The 18,196-nt window shown below is 41.3% G+C and overlaps 1 protein-coding gene across 1 annotated transcript in view; it reads left to right on the top strand.

Moving 5' to 3' along the window:
* The first annotated feature begins 4,320 nt into the window (after positions 1–4,320).
* The window catches only part of LOC111952802 (protein FAM107B), a 39,470-nt gene continuing 25,594 nt past the window's right edge, over positions 4,321–18,196 (top strand). Inside the window, exon 1 of the mRNA XM_070435214.1 lies at positions 4,321–4,357. Coding sequence (XP_070291315.1) covers positions 4,336–4,357 — 22 coding nt within the window. The 5' untranslated portion in view covers positions 4,321–4,335. The remainder of the gene's footprint in view (positions 4,358–18,196) is intronic.

The raw sequence follows: 18,196 nt of genomic DNA, 5'->3' as shown, positions 1-18,196 counted from the left end.
GTTGTGTGTGTCTGTGTGTGTGTGTGTGTGTGTGGTGTGTGTTGTGTGTGTGTGTGTGTGGTGTGTGGTGTGTGTTGTGTGTGTTGTGGTGTGTTGGTGTGGTGTGTGTGTGTGTTGTGTGTGGTGTGGTGGTGGTGATTGTGTGCTGTGTGTGTGTGTGTGTGTGTCAGGGTTTATCTGTGGCCCACTCTCAGAGCCGGATGTGTTTGTAGGCCACCTGCTTTATCTGTGACAGAGGAAGTGGGAAACTGCTGCCATTAACCAAACAAACTGGATGGTCAGAATAGAGACAGATAAAGATAGAACAAGTAGTGAACGAAAGATCTTCAGATTGATTCAAACATCTTGCTCTGACTAATTACAATTTAATCCATACAATATACAACTTAAAAACACTTCTATGCCATTTTCAAAATGATTTGAAGTATCAGTCACAACACTCCTGTACAATTTCGTTATATAGCTATTTCCTGCATGACTTACAATATATTTACAATAGTATGTGCACACCCTTTCAAATTAGTGCATTCGGCTATTTCAGCCACACCCATTTCTGACAAGTGTATTAAATCGACCACACAGCCATGCAATCTCCATAGACAAACATTGGTAGTAGAATCACCTTAGTGAAGAGCTCAGTGACTTTCAATGTGGCACCGTCATAGAAGGCCACCTTCCAATAAGTCAGTTCATCAAATTTCTGCCCTGCTAGAGCTGCCCCGGTCATCTGCAAGTGCTGTTAAGTGATGTGGAAACGTCTAGGAGCAACAATGGCTCAGCCGCGAAGTGGTAGGCCACACAAGCTCACAGAACGGGACYGCTGCATGCTGATGCGCGTAGCTGTAATAATTGTCTGTCCTCGGTTGGAACACTCATTACCTAGTTCCAAACTGACTCTGGAAGCAACGTCAGCACAAGAACTGTTCGTTGGGAGCTTCATGAAATGGGTTTCCATGGCCGAGCTGCCACACACAAGCCTAAGATCACCGTGCGCAATGTCAAGCATCGTCTGGAGTGGTGTAAAGCTTGCCGCTATTGGACTCTGGAGCAGAGGAAACACATTCACCATCTGGCAGTCCGACGGACGAATCTGGGCAACAGTTTGGCCTAAGCACTTTCCTGTTTGAGCATGACAATGCCCCCGAGGTCCAAACAAAAAATGGTTTGTCGAGATCTGTGTGGAAGAACTTGACTGGCCTTCACAGAGCCCTGACCTCAACTCCAACGAACACCTTTGGAATGAATTGGAACGCTGAATGCGAGCCAGGCCTAATCGCCCAACAGTAATGCTCTTGTGGCTGAATAGAAGCAAGTCCCCGCAGCACTGTTCCAACATCTAGTGGAAAGCCTTCCCAGATGAGTAGAGGCTGTTATAGTAGCAAAGGGAGGACCAACTCCATATAACAGTTTTTAACATTCACTTTGGCACTAATTTCAGAACCTTGTGGTCATTTTTCAAAACCCTAGACACAAAACTCAAAACGGTCATCACTTGTAACACAGGCTGTCCAATGTTCAAAACATTGCATTGTGCATTCATATCATTAAAGAAACCTTGCACTTGCAGAAACATTGGTTCAAATAACTCATTTATCATGAAATACCATGGGACTATTCATTTAGATCACCCACACACAAGATACCGATGGTTTCACTGTGTAGTTGTTTGTACAATCATTAAATATTGTAGTACAAAATATGTGATACATGTTTCATTATGCTACTACACTTAAATACATCACTGTAAAAGGACTAGTAGAGAGAATACTACAGACACGGTGGAATCATTGAACAAAATATGAAATGTATTGATGAAATACAATAAAATCACAACAGGTTTTTTTGAATCAAAGCAGAAATAATTAGCTACAAAAAAGAAAAAACAGTTAAAGGTCAACTGCAGTGTTCCTCACCTGGCTTACTGTAAAAAGCAAAACAAAAGAGTGATTACTGTACTTCTATATTTCCATCAACCCTGTCTTGTGGATTTGGCCACAGGTTCTCATCCACATCACAATGGATATTTTCAATAGCCAAACATCTTGGGAAGAACCTTCGGGCATGGCGAATCCAGGCCTGACACTGGTCTACCGTGATGTCATTTTCACGCCCTGACCTGAGATATCTCTATTTTCTTTATATTTTGGTTAGGTCAGGGTGTGACTAGGGTGGGTACGTTAGTTTTTGTATTGTCTCAGGTTTTTTGTAAGTCTAGGGTTTTTGTAGGTCTAGGTATTTGTATGGTGGCCTGATATGGTTCCCAATCAGAAGCAGCTGTTTATTACATTTACATTTAAGTCATTTAGCAGACGCTCTTATCCAGAGCGACTTACAAATTGGTGCATTCACCTTATGATATCCAGTGGAACAACCACTTTACAATAGTGCATCTAACTCTTTTAAGGGGGGGGGTTTAGAAGGATTACTTTATCCTATCCTAGGTATTCCTTAAAGAGGTGGGGTTTCAGGTGTCTCCGGAAGGTGGTGATTGACTCCGCTGACCTGCGTCGTGAGGAGTTTGTTCCACCATTGGGGTGCCAGAGCAGCGAACAGTTTTGTGGCTGAGCGGGAACTGTACTTCCTCAGAGGTAGGGAGGTGAGCAGGCCAGAGGTGGATGAACGCAGTGCCTTGTTTGGGTGTAGGGCCTGATCAGAGCCTGAAGGTACGGAGGTGCCGTTTATCGTTGTCTCTGATTGGGATCATATTTAGGTAGCCATTTGCCTTTTGGGTTTGTGGGTGTTCTTGTTCTATGTTTAGTTGCCTGTCTGCACTACTCATATTAGCTTCACGGTTCGTTTTGTTATTTTGTTCGTTAGTTCAGAGGTTCGTTCTTTTAATAAAGAAGAATGTACGCTTACCACGCTGCGCCTTGGTCTCCTCCTTACAACGGCTGTGACAGTCATTGCATGCGTCATCCATGGCCTGGAGAAGGGTGGCTTGTTCGTGAGGGCGCCTAACATATACCTTCCACCTCCATGTGGAGAAAAATTCCTCAATCGGGTTAAGGAAAGGAGAGTATGGGGGTAAGCACAGGGTGGTAAATTGTGGATGGGCCTGAAACCATGCTTGCACCATTTGAGCATGGTGTAACCTGACATTATCCCACACAATGACATAGGTCATGCCATCAGCTCTACAGACCTGATTTAGCTCATCAAGGACGGCTACATTCGAACAGCGAATCATGTGGCTGCCTGCAACTCAATATATAGAGTAGAGAGCTTTAGCTGTTGTTCGACAAAACATTAGAACGGGCAGATGCGTAATCTAAGCAACTTTGACCGTGGTATGATTGTTGATGCCACACATGGTGATTCCAGCATCTCAGAAACAGCTGCCTTCCTGGGATTTTTATGCACTACAGTCTCTAGAGTTTACAGAGAATGGTGCGATAAACAAAACACATTCAGAGAGCGGCAGTTCTGTGGGCATAACCACCTGTTAATGAGAGAGGTCAGAAGAGAATGTCCAGACTCATTCAAGCTAACAGAAAGGCCACAAACGCTCAAATAACAACTGTTTAAAACAGTGGTGTGCAGAAGGGCATCTCTTAACGTACAACACCGTGAATAATTCAGGCTGTTGTGGAGGCAAAAGGGGGTCCTACCCAGTACTAGATAGGTGTACCTAATAAAGTGGCCGGTGAGTGTACAGTAATGTAAAATCTGAAAACATGGTCTGGAAAAGTGATACATGGGACCATAGAAACTGTGTCTRATAAAGAATGATGATGAAATATTACATCCATAGATAATGAAGTCCAATTGGTTCATCTTCCACGGTAATTGGTGCCAATGGATCTCGTTATCCTGAAACTTTCATGATCTAAACATGGAATATTGTTCGTCAGTTTCCGTAAAGCTATGCATTAAGAGTAACGCAACAGTAACTTATCATTTTGAGCAGTTGTATCAATTGATAGTTAGATCATTGTAATGAAATGAATAGACAGTCATTTTGAAATGGTAGTACTTTGATGTTAAGTTGTGTCATTTTGAACAGGTGATTTTAGTTCAATGAACAAATGCTCTTAGCATTATGTGTATTGCATCCAAGCAATTGGAAAAAGTGTTAGAGTTTTGAAAAATGTGCATTTTGATCATTGGTTGTTTGTTTTGTGTCTAGAGTTTTGAAAAATGACATAAAGGTTCCGAAATTAGTGCCAAAGTGATTGTAAAAAACTGTAATGCCCATGATGTTCTTGATTGCCTGTGTGTGTGTGTGTGTGTGTGAGAGACCTGGGAGGTGACTGACAGTGTTCTTTTCTGTTTCATCTCGGGGGTTCACATCAGCAATCAGAATTCCAGGAAGCTTCGTCTGACTGGTCGGAATATATGGAGGACGGGATGTTATCAGGTACAGAAATCAACACAAATGTCCTGTTCTCTCTTCCTTTCCTCATCCTCTATCCTCTACTCCTGCTCTCTTGTTGCTCCTTCATTCTCTTCCTCTCCCCCTTTTCTCTCCACATTTCTGGATATATATTTGGGAAGGAAAACCCCTGGCACGTACTGTGATCTCATAATGGAAAAACAAAACTTAAAATGTGTGTGTGGAGAGATGGGTCTGTGGAAAATATCGTCATAAAACATTTTCTCACTGCAATAAACCACCAAATTATTGTTTTGCTTCACAAGTTGACTTCGTTCATATTCTACAGCATTCAAACGTCTACTGTATTTAGGTTTTTCTTGTTAATGTTTTCTTGGAACTCTAAGTACATTGAAATACTACGGAGGAACCATGACCTTTTCCCCTCCATGTCTTGTTATTATCAGACTGAAGTAAACTGCAAGAGGAGTACTCATTAAAATGTCTGTATCTGTGGTGATGGGGAAAAAAGGATAGCCTGCTTGAGTTTGTTTGTATATATGTGTGTGTGTCACTGGCGTACTAGACACCCCACAACCACAGGCTCTGGGAGCCCACAAAACCATGAMATAGGGTCTCCAGGTGAAAGCTATGATCGCTTATGGATGTCACTTGTTAAATCCACTTAGTGTAGGTGAAAGGGATGAGACAGGTTGAAGGTGAATGGGCAAGAGAAAAGATTTAAGTGCCTTTGAACGTGATATGGTAGTAGGTGCAAGTGTGTTAAGAATTTCAACGCTGCTGGGTTTTTCACGCTCAACAGTTTCCCGTGTGTATCAAGAATGGTCCACCACCCAAAGGACATCCAGCCAGCTTGACACAACTGTGGGAAGCATTGGAGGCAACACGGGCCAGCTTCCCTGTGGAACACTTTCAACATATTGTAGAGTCCATGCCATGACGAATTGAGTCTGTTCTGCAGGCAAAAGGGGGCGCAACTCAATATTGTTGTACACTCAGTGGAAACTGTGGTATGCCACTGTTGTGTGTATTCAAGCACCTTGCCAGGATGTCTGAGGGTGGCTCATTACAGTCGGTTACCTAGGCGATAGGTCTCGGGGCAATGTCTGGGTGGGGCCAATGGCAAGCTGATTATTAGTGTGTGTGTGTGTGTGTGCCAGGAGTACTCAGGGGACAGAGGGGTAACATAGCTGGGGCATGACTGGGCTGTGGCTGGCCCATCTGTCCTTTGTTCCCTGTCCATTACTGATGATGTCACTATGCCCCGATTAGCATTCCAAAGGGGGGTGCATTGATTGTCATATGTCAAATATCAGCCAGTGTCTACATGTGCATGCATGCATGTGTGTTTAGCATTGCTGGCAAAATACCCAGTAATTTTTTAACAATTCACTATAGCCACAGAGGCAGAGAAAGAGAGGAAACAGCAGGTCAGATCAGTAGTACTGTGATGCCACTGTATAACAAAGGGCCTCCCTTACTCTCATTGGTAGAATAGATGAGGTTCATGTTCCAGACGCTTTTAAGGGATTAACATCTTTAACTCTTTCTGTATATGACACGCACACACATACACGCACACACACATACACACACATACGCACACACGCATATGCACACACACATACACACATACACACGCATACACGCATACGCATACACACATACACACACACACACACACACACACATGCACAAACACAAACTGTACACAGGCAGACAGAACATCTGTTAGCTTCTCATAGATGTTGTTGGCACACAGTAGGTGAAATCTATTCCTAGATCCAACATAAAGTTCCCTGTCCCTGTCATGGGGTATGTTGGTTATTTGGCCTGTGTGTCTCAGAAAGGGTGTGAGAGTTCATTTCAGACACAATGGGGTTTCTTTATTTCCTGATAACAGTGTTCCCCATTTCCTAAAGTCTGTGGTTTGAAAGAGAGTGTGACGTACACGCAGACACACACTGTCACACCACACACACACACACTGACCTTGATTTCCCTCATGTCTTTTCCGGTGGTTGTGGTGTGTGTTTTGGGAAGGCCTCTGTGAAACCCTTCCTGTGTTGGAAATCCTGCTTATTCAGCTTATTCACACAGACAGATGGGTGGATGGACAGTCAGATAGAAATTCTCTATTGTTCTCTCCTCTGGGTTCAATTATTCACCATCCACATTTGACTGTTCTTTATATCGTTACAATTCATTGTGTCCATTTTTTTAAGTCTTTGTGTGTTTCCTTATACTGTATGAACAATTTCAGTGGCTGAAGACTTGTTTTTACCCCTTACGCTAGCTAAATAGAGATTATGAATGCTTTCATTGAGACGGGAGGTACAGTACGTCTGACCAAAAGTGACACAGAAAGAGTGTTCCATGGAGTATCAGCTAATGTAAACAGTGTGTTCCTTATTCCAACACAGGAAAGACAGAGCTTACCCCACAACAACAGTAAAACAGGTTATAGAGGGAACATGTTGAGACGAGCAAAAAGGATTGGATATTCCAATGTCAGTTGAGTTGTTTGTTAATAAAGCTATATTCAATTCTGAACATTCCCTAACATGGTGGCCATTCCACCCATAACAGATCTGGGAACATCACTTCTAGTAATACTAATCCAATGACTGTGCTCAGCCAGCAGGAAGAGCCATGTACTGATTTCCCAAACTGTGTATGCAGTTTTAGGTCTGTGGCATTTACAAGGTTAAAAGAGGATGTATTCCTATTGATTACTTTGGCAAGGTCTAAATCTGTATGACCTCAGTCGCAGACACATACACACGCATGCACACATTCACACGCACACACACACAAACACACAGAGAGAGAGAGAGATTGTGGTGAAACTCTAAAATATATATTTTTAAATTGTATAGAACACTGTGCATTATTGTAGTTGACTATCTTGGTAATGAGTAAACCTCGGGCTCTGAGTTACAGTCATTGGGTCCAATCCTCCCACAGATCCAGATAACATCTGTCTGTAGAACAGGCCTACAGTCCTTCACAACTAGGTCACACACAGAAGAACTGTATTTGTGTACCCTGCATGTACCATTATTTACTATCTATCAACATTGGCTGGACTTCATACAACCCACTGGTTGAATCAGCACCGTTTCCACGTCATTTCACTGAAATGACATTGAACCAATGTAGAATAGATGTTGAGTGTATAACCTTGTTACATTTTTATTGTGTTACTGTTTTCCTTTAATTTATTTAGCAAATTTGTCTTACTATTTTAAAACTCTGCATTGTTGGTTAGGGTATGTAACATTTTCATGGTATTGTATTCGGTGCATGTGACAAAGAGAATTTGATTTTGACTATCTTGCACAGGCTCTATGCACACTCACTGGACTCTACCAACACACTCACACACACTACATACGCTCACACACACAAAACACACACACACATGCATATTGACGCCACACACACACACATTCAAACTCTTTCACACTCTTCAAATACACTGCTGCTACTCTGTTTATTATCTATCCTGATTGCCTAGTCATTTTTACCCCTCCTTCATGTACATATTACCTCATCTACCTCGTACCCCTGACCATTGAATTGGGACCAGTACTCCTTGTATAGACTCGTTATTGTTAATTTATTGTGTTACTATTTCCTTTATTTTTTGCAAATATCTCCTACATTTTAACTCTGCATTGTTGGGAAAAGGCTGGTAAGTAATCATTTCACGGTAAAGTCTACACCTGTTGTATTTGGCGAATGTGACAAATATAATTGATTTAAATAGATTTTTTTTCTCACCCATCTACAGACAATACCCTAATGACAAAGTGAAAACAAGATTTATATATTTTTTGAAAATGTACTGAATTTAATACAGAAATACTGTATCTAATTTACATAAGTATTCTTATCCCTGAGTCAATACTTTGTAGAAACACAATTGGCAGCGATTACAGCTGTGAGTCTTTCTGGGTAAGTCTAAGTGTCACGCCCTGGCCTTAGTATTATTTGTTTTCTTTATTATTTTAGTTAGGTCAGGGTGTGACATGGGGTATGTGTGTGTTTTGGGTGATTATATGGTATAGGGGGTGTTGGTTGTAGTGTATGGGTTTGTGTTGAGTGTATGTGTCTAGGTATGTCTATGGTTGAGTGTAGGTGTTTAGGAAAGTCTATGGTTGCCTGATTTGGTTCTCAATCAGAGACAGCTGGTTATTGTTGTCTCTGATTGGGAGCCATATTTAAGGTAGCCATAGGCTTTAGGTGTTTGTGGGTAATTTTCTATGTTGCATGTGTGCACTAGTTCTTTATTAGCTTCACATTTGTTGTTTTGTTTCGTTTTCCTTCTTATAATTAAAAGAAGATGTATTTTGCACACGCTGAGCCTTGGTCATCTCTCTCTCCCTTTGACGATCGTGACACTAAGAGCTTTCCACACCTGGATTGTGCAACATTTGCCCATTTATTCTTTTCACATTTCTTCAAGCTCTGTCAAATTGGTTGTTGAACATTGCTAGACAACCATTTTCAGGTCTTGACATAATTTTTGAAGTAGATTTAATTGAAAACTGTAACTCGGCCGCTCAGGAACATTCACTCTCTTCTTGGTAAGCAACTCCAGTGTAGATTTTGTCCTGCTGTACGGCAATTTCATCTCCCAGTGTCTGCCCTAGAATTGTTCCTGTGCTTACATTTATTTTCTATCCTGAAAAACTCCCCAGTCCTTAACGATTACAAGCATACTTATAACATGATCCAGACACCACTATTCTTGAAAATATGGAGAGTGGTACTCAGTAATGTGTTGCATTGGATTTGCCCCAAACACAACACTTTGTATTCAGGTGTCACGTTCGTCGTATAGAGGAGACCAAGGTGCAGCGTGATATGAATACATACTTTTAATATAAGACGAATGAACACGAAGAACACTAAACAAACGTGAACGCTATAAACAACGAGGGCAGACATGCACCTACACATAGACAATAACCCACAAAACCAAAATGGAAAATGGCAACCTAAATAGGATCCCCAATCAGAGACAACGATAAACAGCTGTCTCTGATTGGGAACCAATTTAGGCCACCATAGACCTACATTACCTAGACAATACCAAAACCCCATAGATATACAAAAACCCCTAGACAAGACAAAAACACCCATACCACCCTCGTCACACCCTGACCTAACCAAAATAATAAAGAAAACAAAGATAACTAAGGTCAGGGCGTGACATCAGGACAAAAAGTGAATTGCTTTAGCATATTTTTTTTGGCAGTATTACTTTAGTGCCTTGTTGCAAACAGGATGGATGTTTTGGAATATTGTTATTCTGTACAGGCTTCCTACTTTTCACTCTGTCAGTTAGGTTAGTATTGTGGAGTAACTACATTGTTGTTGATCCATCCTCAGTTTTCTCCTATCATAGCCATTAAACTCTGTAACTTTTAAAGTCACCATTGGCCTCGGTTTCCGTTGGCCTCGGTTTCCTTCCTCTCCGGCAACTGAGTTAGGAAGGACGCCTGTATCTTTGTAGTGACTGGGTGTATTGATATACCATCCAAAGTGTAATTAATAACTTCACCATGCTCAAAGGGATATTCAATGTCTGATTTATTTTTAACCATCTACCAATAGGTGCCCTTCTTTGTGAGACATTATAAAACCTCCCTGGTCTTTGTGGTTGAATCTGCTCAAATGAGGGACCTTACAGATAATTGTATGTGTGTGGTACATAGATGTCATTTAAACATCGTGTTTAACACTATTATGACACACAGAGTGGGTCCATACAACGTATTATGTGACTTGTTAAGCACATTTTTACTCCTGAACTTATTTAGGCTTGTCATAACAAAGGGTTTGAATACTTATTGACACAATACCYTTTTACCTTTTATTTTTAATAAATGTTTAAATATTTTGAAAAACATAGTTTCACTTTGACATTATGGGGTATTGTGTGCAGGCCAGGGAAAATTAATCTAAATCAAAAACATTTAAATGAAATTCAGGCTGTAACACAACAAAATTAGGAGAAATGCAAGGGGTGTGAATACTTTCTGAAGGCACTGTACGTTTTTAGGCAAAGTTTTCACTTCACTTGCCAATAACTTCATATTAAGGACCAAAAGCAATATGTCATGACAACCATATGGTTTTGACCTTCTATCAACTGAACAGTACTATAATCTGAGAGTAGCAGAGAGAGTAACTTTCACTCACAGGATGTCAACTCCTTTACCGTGGTTTAAAATAAGCACCATTTGCTGTTTAAAGAAAAGTCCCTTGCCTGAGGTGCAACAGTTCGAGCTGAAATCGTGACTGGAATGGAGTCAGTGGAGTGATATCAACCACATGGAAACCACGTCTTTGATGTGTTTATGATACCATTCCATTTACTCCATTCCAGCCATTATTGTGAGCCGTCCTCCCCTCAGCAGCCTCCACTGACACACAGAAGGGGCCAAGACACACAGTGGAAACACAGCCTGCCAGGCAACAGCAGATTACCCCAGTGAGAATGGAACAGTATTTACAGCCAGGAACAAATATATCAGACAGATTCACTATACTGCATCCTTACAGTAGACATTACTGTAAAGGTCAGGAGAGGCTACTACTTAAATAACTGTCACCATGGACACTTAAATGGCTTGATTGTATGGGCAATGGTATCAACAATGTTTTGCAGAGTTACCAATTGAAGAGTTTAATTCCAAGACGCTATATACATATTCTGAAATGAATAATGAAAGAGATTATTGTGTTTATTCTTTATCTAATCATGGCATGGGATTGTTCAATGACAGACATGTATTTGTTTAAATCTAGCCTATTACTGAATGATTTCATTTCAGAGACAAATACAATTTTTAGCAAAATGCTATAATTTCACCTCACTCTCATTGAAATAAGTAGTACTGCTAGGTTTTACACAGTCAATGTCAGGCGGTGAGTGTAGCTGGTGCATGAAGTCAGGCGCAGGAGAGCAGAGATGAGTGAACAACGCACTTTAATAAAGGCAATGGCACAAAGTAACAATCGCAATGTGCGAACAAAATACCGTTGCCACAAAACACGGGTAAAAAAGTCACCCGGGGAAAAACCAGCAGGTAACGTACCGACCTAACAAATAAACATTCATGCACAAAGACATGGGGGAAACAGAGGGCTAAATACACAACACATAATGAGGGAAATGAAACCAGGTGTGGGAAAACAAGACCACACAAATGGAAAATGAAAAATGGATCAGCGATGGCTAGAAGACCGGCGACGTCGACCACCGAACACCGCCCGAACAAGGAGAGGCATCGACTTCGGCAGAAGTCATGACAGTCAAATGTAAAAACTAAAATGTTGATAAAGAAATGTACAAATTATACATTTGTGACATCAATATTCAAAAAAGTTGACTAAAATAATTTCATACAGGAGTACGAGATCTGTATGGAAAACATTTACATTTTACATTTTAGTCATTTAGCAGATGCTCTTATCCAGAGAGATTTACAGTAAGTGCATTCATCTTACAGTTTTTTATCGCTTTGGTACTATTTTCACAAGTATGTGGTACATTTTCACAAGTACAATACTCCAAACTGGTCACACTTGTAACACAGCCAGTCTTTCATTCTAAACCCATCATTTTGCATTCATTTGGATTGAAACCATCTCTTACGACACAGCCATTGATTCAAATGATAAGTTTATTGTGAAATATAATGAGTACATTGGTTTAATCACCAAAACACAACATATTGATATCTTTTCAATGTAGTCATTTTAACTACCAGTTGATCCAATAGCAAACAATCCAAGATATGTGTTTAAAATCCCCCTTACAAGTGCTGAAAGTAATATGCTACAGTACTGTCAATTACAGTAGATTAAACAGTTTTCACATTAGGCACACAAATCTATAATTTCCAGGAAATCTATCCAATGTGTAATCGAAGGTGTGATCATTGAACACATCCTCTAAAATCATTCATGCAAATACAGTTGAAGTCGGAAGTTTACATACACCTTAGCCAAATACATTTAATATCCGTTTTTCACAATTCCTGACATTTAATCCAAGTAAAAATTCCCTGATTTAGGTAAGTTAGGATCACCACTTTATTTTAATAATGTGAAATGTCAGAATAATAGTAGAGAGAATGATTTATTTCAGCTTTTATTTCTTTCATCACATTCCNCAGAGGGCTAAATACACAACACATAATGAGGGAAATGAAACCAGGTGTGGGAAAACAAGACCACACAAATGGAAAATGAAAAATGGATCAGCGATTAAATTATATCTTTACATTAAAAACCAAAAAAGTCTATCAGAATTCCAGTCATTCCAATAAATGTTGATCTTCAAGAATAGGACTTGGAAATATGGAAGTATAGATTAGCCAAATTGTTTTACCTGAGCATGACCCCAAAACTAAGGACTTACTAGCAAACCCTCTCTGTTGTTTATGATTTGTTGTCATGGAGGACTGATTGGGCTCCTTGATTCGAGTTGAAAAATAAATGCTGCGCTCATGGAATGGCATGCTTTGAGCACTACTGAAAAGTGCTATTTACATGTGAAAAATGAATGCCATATGCTGCATTTGCTATAGGCCTATTGTTTACCTTTTTGTTGGTGACACTTTATCTTGATAATATGCAGCTGTTAAAAGGGCAAATCCATAGATGAAACAATAACAAAACGGCCGCCCTGCCTCTGTTTTGGTAAACAGCTGAGGGATGGGCCTAGAGAAATGTAACCACTCTCAGATTGATAGACAGAGTTATAGATGCAAGGACTGACCATCCATAACATCCACAACAACCACAATCCTTAAGGCACAAATAGCAAAATGAGAGAGCAGCAGTGTGATTCACATCAATGCGCTATGTAGATATCAATAATATGTAGACTACACCACTGCTGTCATCCTTACATCCAAGCGTTTATTCAAATAGAATAATCTTTGGATGCCAACAGCAGTCGCACCATTGGAAGACATAGCTTGGACTGTAGCCTACAAAAGCCTATTCCTGCTCTTTTCCCACTATCCATCAAACACATTTGGTGTGCCATCGTAGTGGTCTCTGAATTGTGGTCAGACTCGCTCAGGTGGAACAAACTTAAACGTGCACCTTTTTTCAACGCTGATTTGAATGTCATTGAGTAAACAAAGAAGTGTCAAAGAATTTAAAAGTAATCCTCAAAGCAATCATCTAGTTTTTCAAAAGTATCTGGAATCTGATTACAATATTTTTGCTGGAAACGTAACGGATTACAGTTATCGGATTTTAATAATCCCTTACACCCAACTCTGGTAGTAGCGGCAGGTAGCCTAGTGGTTAGAGCATTGGACTAGTAGCTGAAATGTGGAAAGATCGAATCCCCTGAACGTGGCAAGATTGAGTCCTTCTGCCCTTCAACAAGGCAGTTAACCCACTGTTCCTAGGCTGTAATTGAAAATTAGAATTTGTTCTTAACTGATTTACCTAGTTAAATAAAGATTTTTTTTTAAAGTGTTAAACAAATCAAAATATATTTAATATTTTAGATTCTTCAAAGTAGCCACCCTTTGCCTTGATGACAGCTTTGCACACGCTTGGCATTTTCTAATCTAGATTCGCCTGGAAAGCTTTTTCAACAGTCCTGAAGGATTTCCTACATAGGCTGAGCACTTGTTGGCTGCTTTTCCTTCACTCTGCGGTTCAACTCATCCCAAACCATCTCAATTGGGTTGAGGTCGGGTGATTATGGAGGCCAGGTCATCTGATGCAGCACTCCATCACTCACCTTCTTTGTCAAATAGCCCTTACACAGCCTGGAGGTGTGTAGAGTCCATGTCCTGTTGAAAAACAAATGATAGTCCCACTAAGTGCAAACCAGATGAGACGGCATATCGCTGCAGAATGCTGTGGTAGCCATTCTGGTTAAGTGTGCCTTGAATTCTAAATAAATCACTGACAGTGTTACCAGCAAAGCACCCCCACACCATCACACCTCCTCCTCCATGCTTCACGGTGGGGAACACACATGTAGAGATCATCCGGTCACCTACTCTGCGTCTCACAATGACATGGCGGTTGGAACCAAAAATCTCAAATTTGGACTAATCAGACCAAAGGACAGATTTCCACCGGTCTAATGTCCATTGCTTGTGTTTCTTCATCCACATCAMAGTGATTGTCCTCATTGATCATGCACCGTGGGAAAAACCTTTTGGCATGACGAATTCAAGCTTGACATTGGTCTGCATTGATGTCATCGCATGCCTCATCCATGGCCAGAAGGAGGGTGGCATGCTTATGGTACACCTTCCACCTCCATGCTGAAAAAWATTACTCAATAGGGTTGAGGAAAGGAGAGAATGGGGCAGGTATAGGGTCACAAATCGGGGATAGCCCCCGAAACCATGTCTGAAACACCTCTGCACGTGGAACCTGACATTGTCACACAATGACATACACTAGATATACAAAGTATGTGGATACCCCTTCAAATTTGTGGATTTGGGTTAGTTCAGCCACACCCATTGCTGACAGGTGTTTAATATTGAGCACATGGTCATGCAATCTCCATAAAAATTGGCAGTAGAATGGCCTTACTGAAGAGCTCAGTGACTTTCAACATGGCACTGTCATAGGATGCCACCTTTCCAACAAGTCAGTTTGTCATATTTCTGCCCTGCTAGAGCTGCCTGGTCAACTGTAAGTRCWGTTATTGTRAAGTGGAAAYGTCTAGCAGCAACAACGGCTCAGCTGCGAAGTGGTAGGCCACACAAGCTCACAGAACGGGACCGCCGAGTGCTGAAGCGCGTAGCACGTAATAATCGTCTGTCCACAGTTCCAAACTGCCTCTGCAAGCAACGTCAGCACAAATACTGTTTGTCGGGAGCTTCATGAAATGTGTTTCCATGGCTGAGCAACCGCACACAAGCCTAAGACCACTGGCTGGAGTGGTGTAAAGCTCACCGCCATTGGACTCTGGAGCAGTGGAAATGCGTTCTCTGGAGTGATGAATCACTCTTCACCATCTGGCAGTCCGATGGATGAATCTGGGTTTGGCAGATGCCAGGAGAACGCTACCTCAACCCCATCAAACACCTTTGGGATGAATTGGAACAACGACTGTGAGCCAGTCCTAATTGTCCAACCTCACTAATGCTCTTGTGGCTGTATGGAAGCAAGTCCCCGCAGCAGTATTCCAACATCTAGACGAAAGCCTTCCCAGAAGAGTGGAGGCTGTTATTGCAGCCAAGGGGGGACCAACTCCATATTAATACCCATAATTTTGGAATGAGATGTTCGACGAGCTGGTGTCCATACTTTTGGTCATATAGTGTAGGTGACCCCTTCACCTTCACTGGCCTGCTCTATTTTATTGAGAACCACAATGAGATATGCATCGATGTAGGATCCAAGTAATGGCTTACGTCCTACCACACCGTCTTCAGAGATAGCTGGTCACATGGAGGTGTTTCCCTCACATTGTCTAGGCACTTGGACGGTCACCCGTTGGCCAATGTGGTTCCACCCAGGTTGAAGCCCGCTTCACCAATAAAGATATACTTGTTATGGTTCACAGCAGCATCAAGCACCATCACCCTCTAAAAACACGGCCACAGCTACCACCATAGGTTCTTCTGACAATTCTGAGGGTAGAGGAGAGTATCCTGTCAATAGATCATACTGTAAGAATACTGTAACATGTTTTGTGAATCAACATGCATTACAATGTCATTTACTGTAAATGTAATGTTAAGCACAGTGCATATCCTACAGACTTAACGGTTTTCTTGATGAAATGTTCTCATGATCGAATTGACAGTTGATCTTTTCAGATTGGGGTAAACTAATCAGGCAGCCTCTGCCATGGTAAGGCCTCTTTTTACCACATGGTCAACGACGATGGGCCGGACTTCCTTAGACACAACTGTTCCCTGCCATCTGCYTCCCTCTCTCTGATGTCCACCTCTTTGACGGAGYCTATGCCCACCTCTTTGACCTCTGACGGAGCCCATGCCCGCCTCTTTGACCTCTTTGATGGGGACCATGCCCACCTCTCTGATGTGCCCTTGTATAGGAGCTCTTTGATTTATTCCTCTCCCTTGCTGTGTATCCTGCACCATGTTGAAAGAAATTGCAAGTGTTCACACACCATCTTTTATATGGTGACCAATTGTGCGTACCACTATGTGAAGTTAATTAGCAATAACAAGTAGGATTTTGTATGGTTATCATGTATCATACATGTAATTTAGATGTTTATACTTTACAAACACACATTTTATTTCTGTAGTTTTCAAAATCCATATACAGTAGACCAACYAGTTTAAAATATATTGGTTTGCCAAGCAGTTAAGTGATTAACATTAAGCAGAGTTGGATTAAGTGATCGTCAAACATATTTAAACAAATGAGAAGTATTGTGACTATTGCACAGTAAGGCAATTACTTTATATGAAAGGTATTTGTAGATGAAACACTGATTAGGTGTGGTGAACAACTCCAACACCGCCAAACGACTCCAACATCATCATTAAGTTTGCTGATGACACAACAGTGGTACAGTGGGCCTGATCACCGACAACGATGAGACAGCCTATAAGGAGGAGGTCAGAGACCTGACCGTGTGGTGCAAGGACAACAACCTCTCTCTCAACATGATCAAGACAAAGAAGATGATTGTGGACTACAGGAAAAGTAGGCCCGAGCACGCCTCCATTCTCATCGACGGGGCTGTAGTGGAGCAGGTTGAGAGCTTCAAGTTCCTTGGCGTCCACATCACCAACAMACTAACATGGTCCAAGCACACCAAGACAGTAGTGAAGAGGGCATGACAAAACCTATTCCCCCTCAGGAGACTGAAAAGATTTGGCATGGGTCCTCAGATCCTCAAAAGGTTTTACAGCTGCACCATTGAGAGCATCCTGACGGGTTGCATCACTGCCTGGTATGGCAACTGCTCGACCTCCGACCGCAAGGCACTACAGAGGATAGTGTGTACGGCCCAGTACATCACCGKTGCCAAGCTTCCTGCCATCCAGGACCTCTATACCAGGCGGTGTCAGAGGAAGGCCCTAAAAATTGTCAAAGACTCCAGCCACCCTATTCATAGACTGTTCTCTTAGCTACCGCACGGCAAGTGGTACGGGAGCGCCAAGTCTAGGTCCAAGAGGCTTCTAAACAGCTTCTACCCCCAAGCCATAAGACTCCTGACTCCTGACTCCTGAACAGCTAATCAAATGGCTACCTAGGCTATTTGCATTAACCCCCCCAAGCAGGTACCCCTGTATATAGCCCCGCTATTGTTATTTACTGCTGCTCTTTAGTTGTTTGTTATTCTTATCTCTTACTTTTTGGGGGATTTTCTTAAAACTGCATTGTTGGTTAAGGACTTGTAAGTAAGCATTTCACTGTATGGTCTACACCTGTTGTATTCGGCGCATGTGACATATACAACTTGATTTGATTTGAAAAAGTTACAGCCTTTTTGATGATCTATTTTGAGATTTGTACTAAGAGTTGTGAAATTCTACCACATACTTGTGAAAATAGTAACAAAGCGATTAAACAAAACTGTAAGAGAACTTGGTGAGACAACCACATACCACAGTAAAATATACAAGATACAAACATACCATTCCAGCTAAACAATGGACATATAGCATTGTCATACACATTTAAGATCTATGAATAAAAAATCTGAGAACAGTAATATTTGACATACTCATGAAGGTACCCATAGGCAATCGTTTCTGATTAAAAAACTCAAATGTGAAAAATGTGTGGATATAGCATTTTGGAAACAAACTCTTCAATGTTGATAAATGATTTGAATAAGTATGAGGAAGTACCCATTGATATACT

Source organism: Salvelinus sp. IW2-2015, linkage group LG26 (assembly GCF_002910315.2).
Source record: "Salvelinus sp. IW2-2015 linkage group LG26, ASM291031v2, whole genome shotgun sequence".
NCBI lineage: Eukaryota > Metazoa > Chordata > Actinopteri > Salmoniformes > Salmonidae > Salvelinus > Salvelinus sp. IW2-2015.
The sequence above is the reverse complement of the archived record's forward strand: the minus strand, read 5'-3'. Positions and strand labels throughout refer to the sequence as shown.